At 46.6% G+C, this 11,994-nt stretch overlaps 1 protein-coding gene and 1 non-coding gene across 2 annotated transcripts; one reads left to right on the forward strand and one right to left on the reverse strand.

Annotated features, from left to right (window-relative positions):
* Positions 1 to 264: 264 nt before the first annotated feature.
* LOC145361888 (putative G-protein coupled receptor 139) lies at positions 265 to 11,393 on the reverse strand. Its single transcript, XM_080217881.1, has 2 exons — positions 11,219 to 11,393; positions 265 to 1,166 (listed from the first exon to the last, which is right to left on the reverse strand). The coding sequence occupies exons 1-2, from the start codon at positions 11,391 to 11,393 to the stop codon at positions 265 to 267; spliced, it is 1,077 nt and encodes a 358-aa protein (XP_080074007.1).
* trnai-aau (transfer RNA isoleucine (anticodon AAU)) lies at positions 8,837 to 8,910 on the forward strand. Its single transcript has one exon. It is a non-coding gene; the product is annotated as a tRNA-Ile (tRNA).
* Positions 11,394 to 11,994: the final 601 nt, after the last annotated feature.

Consider the following 11,994-nt stretch of genomic DNA (forward strand, 5'->3'; position numbering starts at 1 on the left):
CGGTCAGTCAGTCAGCCTCACTCAGTCATTTAGAAGTCTTTATTTGCTGAGTCAGTTGGCCTCACTCGGTCAGTCAGTCAGTTTCTGTCACGTTTGATACAAGAGCCATAATCATAGACCAGTGTAGCCACAAGTTGGAGAGCAGATCAGCTTTGCCATGTATCGTGTGTCCAATCAATGTGAGGGTGGATGATAAGTTTGAGTGGTTTGAGTGCCCAATCTGAAGAAAGAGAGAGAGAGACATCATGTATACAAGATTTCCCATCAGGGTTTAATGAATTGAATAATTGCTGAAAAGGGAAATTTCAGCACATTTTTCACCTGCTGCCTGAACTGAGTCTGTGTCACGGCATAAATCCCAGTGTTTGTACAACAACTGAGGAGCTGCAGCATGAAGCCCAGTTCCATAACAAAATAATCTAACCACACAGACTTATACCCCAAATAATACATCCTGCTCCATATTGAATATAACATAAATATTGACCATAACACAATGAAATTGGCTGAGATAACAAACAGTAAAATTATGCATTTCCTTCGACTTTCCATTTCTGGGTCTCTGGAGTTCTCCCAACCGTTGTGAGCCCGGAGTCTCCTGCGGGCTCTGCTGCTCACTAAAATGTGTCTGACGGTGAGAACATTGAGCAGCAAAATCAGGACAAATGGGAGACACGGGTTTAGGATGTTGTGCAGGAACTGGATTGCTGACCAAGCTGGAGAGAACAAAACTGTCCACTTGTAATTACAAAACCACGGGTCGTTCCCCAGCAAATATTCACCAAACAACATAAGATACCAGTAAATGTTCTTTAAACAGCACAAGACAGTCACTGTTCCCAGAACCACAGCCGCCGATTTCTCGCTGCAATATTTACTTTTCAGCTTGGGGCAGCAAATGGCCACAAATCGATCAAAGGTGAAAGTGACGGTGAACCAGACAGAACAGTCAGTGGCGGAATAAAGCAGGACGGCGTGGATATTACACACGAGCATGGACTTCAGGTAATAAAATTGTTCATCAAAGACAATGGGGATGTGTCTCATTAACAAGTCGAGGATAATGACCAGTAGATCCCCCACTGACATGGCCACCAGGTAACGAGTGACACACTTGGAGAGACCGCAGTTTCTGGTCCTCAGGGTCACAATTGTGATTATGTTCACTGTGAGCAAGAGAAATTAAGAATGAAATTATACATTAGCCAGGTAAGCAATTATCTGTTTGAGTGAGGTAAGGACACACTCTTACACACACACACACACACACACACACACACACACACACACACACACACACACACACACAGAAACACACCCACCCACACACATACACACACACACACACACACACACACAGAAACACACCCACCCACACACACACACACACACACACACACACACACACATACACACACACACACAATCAGAAACACACACACACACACAGACACACACACCCACAGACAGAAGTACACAATAACTCATGTCTAGATACGGGGGCGCAGGAACACGTTCACACTCATGCTCACACAAACTCAAACACCCTCACACAGACGCACAAACAAACACTGATACTATAACTCACAAACAGATATGGACAGACAGATACGGCCGCACACAAACACGTTCACACACATTATCACAGTGACAATCTCACACACTTACCACGGACAGTATTAGTGAGAGGCAACATGGTTTTGTGAAGGGGAGGCCGTGTCTCACCAACTTGATCGAGTTTTTCGAGGAAGCGACGGAGATGGTTGATGAGGGTAGGGCAGTGGATGTTGTGTACATGGACTTCAGTAAGGACTTCGACAAGAACCCTCAGGGCAGATTGGTGTAGAAGGTGAAATCGCTTGGGATCAGAGGTGATACAAAACTGGCTCGGTCAAAGAAGGCAGAAGGTAGCAGTGGAAGGTGCTGTTCTGAATGGAGGGCTATGACAAGTGGTGTTCCTCAGGGATCAGTGCTGGGACCTTTGCTGTTTGTAATGCGTATAAATGATTTGGAGGAAAATTTAACTGGATGAATTCGTAAGTTCGCAAACGACACAAAGGTTGGTGGATTTGCGGATAGCGATGAGGACCATCAGAGGATACAGCAGGATATAGATAAGTTGGAAACGTGGGTGGAGAGAAGGCGTTCAATCCGAAATAATGTGAAGTAAAGCATTTTTGAAAGTCGAATACAGATAGGAAATATACAGGAAATGGTAGGACCCTTAAGATATTGATAGGCCAAAGGATCTGGGTGTATAGGTACACAGGTCACTGTAGAAAGTAGTCAAGAAGGTATACGGCATATTTGCCTACCTTGACCGAGGCATTGAGTTTAATAATTGGCAAGTCATGTTGTCGCTTTATAGAACCTTAGTTTGGCCGCACTTGGAGTGGAGTGTTCAATTCTGGTCACCACACTACCAGTAGGATTGGAGGTTTTGGAGAGTGTGCAGAAAAGATATACCAAGATGATGCCCTGGTATGGAGGGCATTGGCTATGAGGAGAGATTGGAGAAACTTGGTTTGTTCTCACTAGAATGGTGGAGTTTGAGGGGCGACCTGATAGAAGTCTACAGGATTATGTGAGGCATGGACATTCAGGGCCACCGACATTTCTTCCCATCAGGACCATCGACATGACTCCCCCAGCAGAAACCCCAACGTTACTCCCATGAGGACTGTTCACCAGGACCCTGTCATTACCTTCCCCATCAGGACCATCGAGGTCACTCCCCCCATCAGGACTCACGACCTTCCTCCTACATCAGGAGTCCCGACAGTTACCAATCTGCATCCCTGATATTACTCCCCATCAGTACCCCAGTAATTGCCTCCCCATCAGGAACGTCAACATTACTCCCCGCCACAGCCCAAGTCTTCATTTCTCATTCAGGAACCCCTGAGATTACTCCTCAATCAAGATCCAAGAAATTACTCCCCCTTCAGGTCTGAGAAAGTACTCCTCGAACAGCATCTCTGACATCGCTCCCCCGTGAGCACCCCCGACATTAGATCCCCATCAGGACCCACACATTATCATGTGTCCTCATCAGGGCTCCGAGATTGCCACCCCAATCAGAACCCCAAACTTTTATTCGCCGTTCAGTACCCCCAACATCACTCCCCATCAGTACCCCAACATCACTCCCCATCAGTACCCCTAACATCACTCCCCATCAGTACCCCCAACATCACTCCCCATCAGTACCCCCAACATCACTCCCCATCAGTACCCCAACATCACTCCCCATCAGCACCCCCCACATCACTCCCCATCAGTACCCCCAACATCACTCCCCATCAGTACCCCCAACATCACTCCCCATCAGTACCCCCAACATTACTCCCCATCAGTACCCCCAACATCACTCCCCATCAGTACCCCAACATCACTCCCCATCAGTATCCCCAACATCACTCTCCATCAGTTCCCCCAACATCACTCCCCATCAGTCTCCCAACATCACTCCCCATCAGTCCCCCAACATCACTCCCCATCAGTTCCCCCAACATCACTCCCCATCAGTTCCCCCAACATCACTCCCCATCAGTACCCCAAAATCACTCCCCATCAGTACCCCAACATCACTCCCCATCAGCACCCCCAACATCACTCCCCATCAGTACCCCAACATCACTTCCCCATTAGGAATCCGGACATTAGTCCCCCCCATCAGGCCACAGTTTTTACTCCACCATCTGGACTACCATCATGTTCCCCCCACCCTGACCCCCACATTAATCCCCCATCAGGACCCGTGACATCACTCCTGGATGAGCATCCCCATCATTACTCCCGCATGTATCAGGATCCCCAACATTACTCCCCCATCGAGATCCCCAACATTACTCCCCCATCGGGATCCCCAACATTACTCCCCCATCAGGATCCCCAACATTACTCCCCCATCAGGATCCCCAACATTACTCCCCCATCAGGATCCCCAACATTACTCCCGCATCAGGCTTCACAACATTACTCCCCCATCAGGATCCCCAACATTAGTCCCCGATCAGAATCCCCATCATTACTCCCCCTTCAGGATCCGCAACATTACTCCCCCTTCAGGATCCGCAACATTACTCCCCCTTCAGGACTCCCCAAATTACTCCCCCATCAGGAAGCCTGACATCAGATCTCCCAATCAGGTCACAGGCACTACTCCCCCGTCTGATCTGCTGTCATGCCCCCCCCCCCCCGCCCCCCCACATTATGATCCCCGACACTAATCCCCCATTAGAACCCAGGACATTACTCCTCCATCAGAACCCCCGACATTACTCCCACATCAGGAAACGTGGCATTGCTCTCCCATCAGGAACCACAACATTATTCCCCTCTCAGTACCCACGTCATTCCTCCACCATCAGGACCTCCAGCATTGATTTCCCAATCAGGGTTTGACAGGGCTGTTTGTTTTGCCGTTGTCTTGACCGGTGCTTCGATCGGTGCCAGTTGGTCTGTCCAGTTTCATTTCTTTGTTGGGACTTTGCGGCGATTGTTACAGCTGAGTGGCTTGCTGGGCCACTTCAGAGGGTCGGTGAGAGTCAACCAAATTGCTGTGGTCTGGAGTCACATGTAGGCTAGACCAGAGAAGGACGGCAGACTTCCTTCCCTAAAGGGCATTGGTGAACCGGATGTCTTTTTTATTTCTGCCAATCAACAATATTTTCATGGTCATCACTCGACTCTTAATTCCAGTTTTTATTTTGTTATTGAATTCAAATTTGGCAGGGCTCAAACCCAAGTCTCCAGAACATTATCTGGGCGCTAACCACCTGGAACCAGCAAAGGTTCATTGCATTTCATGTGGCAAATCCTTTTGTAAATTCCTGATGGTTCAGTAGATCCTCCCATGAACCTCGGGCCAGTGGTTTTAGCTGGGGGAAGGGTAATTATGAGGCTATTAGGAGAGAATTAGGAAGCATAGGTTGGACTTGGAGATTACATGGACTGGGAACGACCGAAATGTGGAATTTTTTCAAGGAGCAGCTACTGCGAGTCCGTGATAGGTATGTCCCTGTCAGGCAAGGAGGAATTGGTAGAGCTAGGGAACCGTGGTGCACCAAAAAAGTTGATTCGTTGGTTAAAAGGAAAAAGGAGGCTTATGTTCGGATGAGACGTGAGGGCTCGGGTAGTACACTAGAAAACTTTAGATTGGCTAGGAGGGAGTTGATGAGTGAACTAAGAAGGGCTAAAAGAGGACATGAGAAGACTTTGGCTGATAGGGTTAAGGAGAATCCTAAGGCGTTCTATAGGTATGTCAAGAACAGAAGGTTGGTTAGGGCAAGATTAGGGCCAGTTATAGACAGCAGAGGCAAGTTATGTGTTGAACCGGAGGAGATTGGAGAGGCATTGAACCAATATTTCTCTTCGGTGTTCACGCAGGGGGACATGGATATAGGTGAGGAGGACACTGGGTTGCAGGGGAGTAGAATTGACAGTGTTGCAGTTGATAAGGAGGATGTGCTAGATATTCTGGAGGGTCTGAAAATAGATAAGTGCCCTGGTCCGGATGGGATTTACCCCAGGATTCTCTGGGAGGCAAGAGAAGTGATTGCAGAGCCTCTGGCTCTGATCTTCAGGTCGTCGTTGGCCTCTGGTATATTACCGGAAGATTGGAGGTTAGCGACTGTTGTCCCATTGTTTAAGAAGGGGAACAGAGACTTCGCCGGGAATAATAGAACGGTGAGTCTCAGTTCTGTTGAGGGCAAGGTTTTAGAAAAAATTATTAGGGGTAGGATTTATAGTTATTTGTAGAGTAATGAATTGAGTGGAGATAGTCAGCATGGTTTTGTGGCGGGTAGGTCGTGCCTTACTAACCTTATTGAGTTTTTTGAGAAAGTGACCAAAGAGATGGATGGGGGTAAGGCAGTGGACGTGGTGTATATGGATTTTAGTAAGGCGTTTGATAAGGTTCACCATGGTAGGCTTCTGCAGAAAATGCAGATGAATGGGATTGGGGGTGATCTAGGTACTTGGATCAGGAATTGGCTCGCAGATAGGAGACAGAGGGTGGTGGTTGATGGTAAATATTCATCATGGAGTTCGGTTACGAGTGGTGTGCCTCAGGGATCTGTTTTAAGAACAAAGAACAAAGAACAACACAGCACGGGAAACAGGCCCTTCGGCCCAAAGAGCCCACGCCGCCGTCCCACTGTCTCAGTGACCTATTCATGATTTTAGTCTACGCCTAATGTAGGAGGATCAGGGAGGTCCAATATGGGGACAATTTGTTACCCAATCAATCAGCCTAAAAGCACATCTTTGGGATGCGGGAGGAAACCGGAGTACCCGGAGGAAACCCACGCAACCACGGGAAAACGTGCAAACTCCCACAGACACAGGCCCAAATCCATGTGTCCGCACAGCAACAGAGATAGTCTCTGAGCTGTCATGTTGCCCTCGAGATGGTCCAGTTTAAGCACACTAACGACATGAAGCAATAGGCAACTCCCGAAGCAACGTCCAAGAGCAGCCCACTACAACCTGCCGCATGCATGCCCCTTGCTGGACTTAAATGCCTGTGGAGACAAAAAAAATCATTATTAAACAGGCAAAGACTGCAACATCCCTGAGGCAAAAACGTAATCCCAAGCCTACAATGTTTAGTAAGGCCTGCTATATCCCCCTATATGTAGCCCGCTCATGTTTTGGGGCCACTGCTGTTAGTAATTTTTATTAATGATCTGGATGAGGGTATAGTTGGGTGGATTAGTAAATTTGCTGATGACACCAAAGTCGGAGGTGTGGTAGATAGTGAGGAAGGGTGTCATAGTTTGCAGGAAGACTTAGACAGGTTGCAGAGCTGGGCCGAGAGGTGGCGGATGGAGTTTAATGCGGAGAAGTGTGAGGTAATTCACTTTGGTAGGAATAACAGATGTGTCGAGTATAGGGCTAACGGGAGGACTTTGAATCGTGTGGATGAGCAGAGGGATCTAGGTGTATGTGTACATAGATCCCTGAAAGTTGGGAATTAAGTAGATAAGCTTGTTAAGAAGGCATACGGTGTCTTGGCGTTTATCGGTAGGGGGATTGAATTTAGGAGACGCAGCGTTATGTTGTAACTGTACACAACACTGGTGCGGCCGCACTTGGAGTACTGTGTGCAGTTCTGGCCCCCACATTATAGGAAGGATGTGGAGGCTTTGGAGAGGGTGCAGAGGAGGTTTACCAGGATGTTGCCTGGTATGGAGGGGACGTCCTATGAGGAGAGGCTGAGGGATTTGGGTTTGTTTTCGCTGGAAAGAAGACGGCTAAGAGGGGATCTTATTGAAACATATAAGATGATTAGAGGTTTAGATAGGGTGGATAGTGAAAGCTTTTTTCATCTGATGGAGAAATCTAGCACGAGGGGGCATGGCTTTAAATTAAGGGGGGTAGTTATAGGACGGATGTCAGGGGTAGGTTCTTTACCCAGAGGGTGGTGAGGGATTGGAATGCCCTGCCTGCGGCAGTTGTAAATGCGCCTACTTTGGGGGCGTTTAAGAGATCCGTGGATAGGTTTATGGGCGAAAAGGGATTGGTTTAGGTTAGAGGGTCATTGTTTTTTAACTGGTCGGCGCAACATCGTGGGCCGAAGGGCCTGTTCTGCGCTGTAATGTTCGATGTTCTATGTTCTATCTAGTTAAATATAGCTATTCTACCTGTTCCAGGTTTTACTAATGGTGGGTCTGGTCATATAGCTGTGGAACACTCCAAGCAGTTGGACTGTGCCATTGCACCCATCGCTTACGGTTATGCAGAAAAATCTCTTTGACCAAAAGTCCATCAGGAAGTGTCTGCCTATAACATCGTTAAGGAACTGCTGGAAAAGGATACTTTCCTGAGCAGACAGTAAAATCCATTTGACAGAACCTGTTATCACCAAAACTGGCTGTCTTGACAAGACAAGACTGTTCAATCCTTCCCGAGTCTCACCTCCTCCACACTGGCTATCCTGGGAAACAGAATGCTACCCGTCCCTTCCCAAACCTGCCTTACCAAGAAGATTGGCAGTTATTTATGTTCAGGTTGACACCGAGCAGATCTCTCTGTTCGATGGGTCATTCCTGGGATCCAGCACCCAGTAAACCATCAACAACTGACGGAGGGTCATCAACGCGCTGAAAGGTGCCTGAAATATGCTGGTTTTCTAACCCAGGACTGGGTGTGAGGGATACATTAAAGCTTGGGGCAGCCGCACAGAGGCACAGTGGGGAAAGTTCACTGTCCAAGAGGTCTCACTCAAAACTCACAGAGGGGCTGGAAGCAGTGTTGTAGCCATTCGACTGAACGTCTAACATTGAATGTACATCGGAAATAACAAGTGTGGTAACTGTGTGGAGGAATGTCGGAGTGGATCATCTTGTGTGGAAATAATGAATCGACTGCAACTTTTGCCCTGTTCGATTTGAAAGGTTTTAACATAGAACATAGAACACTACAGCACAAACAGACCCTTTTGCCCACAGGTTGTGCCCATCACATCCATACCTACCAAGCCATCGGACTATCTATAACCACCAATCCCATTAGATACCATATACTCATCCAGATGTCTTTTAAAAGACCCCAGCGACTTCGCCTCCACCAGCACCGACGGCAGCCAATTCCATTCACTCACCCGCCTCTGAGTGAAAAACTTACCCCTAACATCTCCTCTGTACCTGCTCCCCAGCACCTTAAACCTGTGTTCTCCCGTAGTGACCGTTTCAGCCCTGGGAAATAGCCTCCGAGAATCCACCCATTTTTTGATTTACTTTTACACATTTTATCAGGAAAGGAAAATGTGTACAAAGTTTCTCAGATACTAATCAGTTTCTGAAAATACTGAAAACTTCTCAGGTAGCTGGGCTGGTTAGCTCATGTGGTTAGAGTGTGGTGCTAATAACGCCAAGATCATGGGTTCAATCCTCATACTGGCTAGGTGTGTTTGCCTGTGTGTGTGGCTTTGGGAGTCTTTTTTGTCAGTACAGGCTGAGTTGCTTTACATCCTTCCGTACAGTCATGGTGCAGCTTTTGTTCTGGGGCGGCAGGGTAGCACAGTGGATAGCACTGCTGCTTCACAGCTCCAGGGACCTGGGTTTGATTCCCGGCTCGGGTCACTGTCTGTGTGGAGATTGCACATTGCCCTCGTGTCTGCGCGGGTTTCCTCTGAGTGTTCCAGTTTCTTCCCACAGTCCAAAGCTGTGTGGGTTAGGTTGACTGGCCATGCTAAAATTGCCTCTTAGTGTCCTGAGATGTGTAGATTAGTGGGTGGGATATGGAGGTAGGGCCTGGGAGGGATTGTGGTTGGTGCTGACTCAATGGGCTGAATGGGCTTCTTTCTTCACTGTAGGGTTCGATGATATTTCAATGATCTGTGTTAAATATTTAATCCAGTTAAATTGTTGAAGTTTGCTATCTCTGTAATTAAGATAAAGTCTTTATCTGCTAGCCAATAAGCATTGTTTAATTGATCTATTTTCCTGACATTATTAAAGTTAGGCACAGCTTGGCAGGTATTTTGCAACAATGCCATATTAAGTGTGTTGTGCGAAGAATATGTTTTACTCTTTCCAGCTATCTACTGGCCTGTAAAAAGTTCATTGCAAAGTCATTATTGGTCATGACATTAATCCACGATGTCTGTGATGATGCCAAGTTGGCACAGCTCAGTTCTAACCGCTTGGCAGAGGTCGTCAGTTCCAGTTGGAGTGATGCAATGGCAAGAATTTTTCTCTCTCTCTCACACACTCTCAGTGTCAACAAATCGAAGAAGATAGTCATTGACTTCAGGAAGCATAGTGGAGGGCATGTACGTGTCTACATCACTAGAGGTGAAATGGACAAGAGTTTCACACATTAACGTTTCCAAATCACCAACAAACTGCCCTGGTTCCTCCACGATGACAATATAGTAAGAAAGCCCAACAAGGCCTCTCCTTTCTCAGGGGGCTAAGGAAATTTGGTTTGTCCACTATGACTCTCACCAACTTTTACTAATGCACGTAGAAAGCGTTATTTGTGTTTGTACCACAGCTTGGCATGGCTTCCACTCTGTCCAAGACTGCAAGAAACTACAAAGGGTCATGGATGAAGCCCAGTCCATCACCTCAAACCTTCCTGCCACCCCTTCAAGGTGTCCACACTTCCCACAGCCTCGGAAAAAACAATAAGCATAGTTCAGGACCCCACACAACTTCACAAGGTCTATTTCATCATCTTCATTGGGAAAACACATAAAAATCTGAGGACACATCGAACCGAACCGAGAACAGATTCTTCCCTGCCTTTTGAATGGACGTAACTCACATTCAGTTCATCTTGTTTTACACCCCAGCTACGACTGTACCACGACATTCTGCGCTCTCTCCTTTTCATCTCTTTGTCTCTACAGCGTGCAATAACCAATACTTTTCATGATGTACAAATACATACGGCAATAATAAATCAACTCAAATAAATCAAAAATAATCATTCCTGACAAGCCTCAGGTAGAGAAATAACATCATAAAGTTGTACTGGCCTGGAAAGACCCATTGGCTCATCGCCTTTGCACTAACAATAGTTTCCTGCACATGTCCAATGTCCTGGAATTTTGTGATATTTTAAGTGATCATCGAAATAAATTTTTAAAGATTGTAGGTTTTCTGTCCCCCCACTACCTGCACAGGTAGTTCATTCCAGATTCACACTGCCGTCTGAGTGGAAACAATAATTCTCAAATCCCCTCTTAATCTCCTGACCCTCAGCCGAAAGCCATGACCCTTTGTGACTCACACCTGCTGTTTCCTGTTCACCCTGCCCATCCCCTTTGTAATCTGACACACACCTCAATAATGTCTCCCTTCAGCCTTCTCTGCTCTGAAGAAAGGAACCCAATCCTATCCAATCTCTCCGTATCGTTCGAATGCCCCCACCCCAGGCAAACTCCTGGAGTCTGTGGCTAGGAACAGGGAATGGGAGTGGAACTGAATACAATAAAATCCATCCTTCCAATAATTTAATAACAAGATGAGGAATGGAATGAAAGATGGATTTTAAATACAATAGCTGATGTAGAGACTGACTGGGGAAGCAAATAGGAGCAAAGACGAGCAAATGGAACATCAGATACACTGAAACATTCATCAGCAGGGTTAGTGACTGAATACAGATATTCTAAAGAAACAACAACTAAGGCCAAGTGCGTAAGACCAGTAATAAAATTAAACAGGGTGAATTGAATTAATAACTGGACTGAGAAACTTACCAGGGACACCAACAATAGTCAAGATTGGGTAGTAAACCCCTTGAATAACCCAGAGAATACATTCGATACGAGATACTAATGATATCCGATCTGGAGAAAGCCAGTAAAAACCCTCAGTAAAACTCCTGTCAATTATTGAAATATTCCTGTCTATTGTTCCCAGTTTCTGATCCATTGCTGCAAAGTTCCAGTCCGTTGTTTGCAGATTCTGATCTTTTTCTCCCTCTGTCTGCGGTCGCTGATTCTACTAGTGCCGGATTTGACCGTCCCAGTAACTGTGTGGGATAACATATTGAATGGAATCACTTAGTAATAGACGAGGGAAACCCTCCAGTGACAGGAAGCGGATCCACGGAGACTGACATTAATCACAGTCGTTGAACAAACAGCTTTAGTTAACGTCTTTCAATCCAACCACCTTTTATCTGACAAAAGGTGTGGAATATTTAAACAGTCTGGGTGATGGTGAGGGTTAGGTTTGGTGCCATGCCCAGCTGTCTGCTCAAATTTGACTCTGTCAGTGCAGAGAACATCTTCATTTTCCTGGGGATGTTTTTGTCGTTCATGAGTCTCTCCTCTTAGTTACAGTATCAGGTTCCATCTCAATCCAATAATCCTCAAACCAGGAGGCAGCCCTCTGATACCTGTTTCAGAACACAGTGAGTGCAGAGATATCGATGACATTGACATTAGGCGAGACTGAGTCACTGAGCAGTATGTTGGTTGGAGTTCAGAAGAATGAGGGTGATCTCTTTAGGCCAGCCCAGGGTAACACC

This window comes from Carcharhinus amblyrhynchos, chromosome X (genome assembly GCF_965287045.1).
Source record: "Carcharhinus amblyrhynchos chromosome X, sCarAmb.v2.hapA, whole genome shotgun sequence".
Lineage (NCBI taxonomy): Eukaryota > Metazoa > Chordata > Chondrichthyes > Carcharhiniformes > Carcharhinidae > Carcharhinus > Carcharhinus amblyrhynchos.

Coding starts and splice junctions, on each gene's coding strand:
- LOC145361888 (XM_080217881.1), bottom strand. CDS start 11,393: ATGGATCAGAAACTGGGAACAATAGACAGGAATATTTCAATAATTGAC. Junction 1,167..11,218: donor GACTATTGTTGGTGTCCCTG/GTAAGTTTCTCA, acceptor TCTTGCTCACAG/TGAACATAATCACAATTGTG.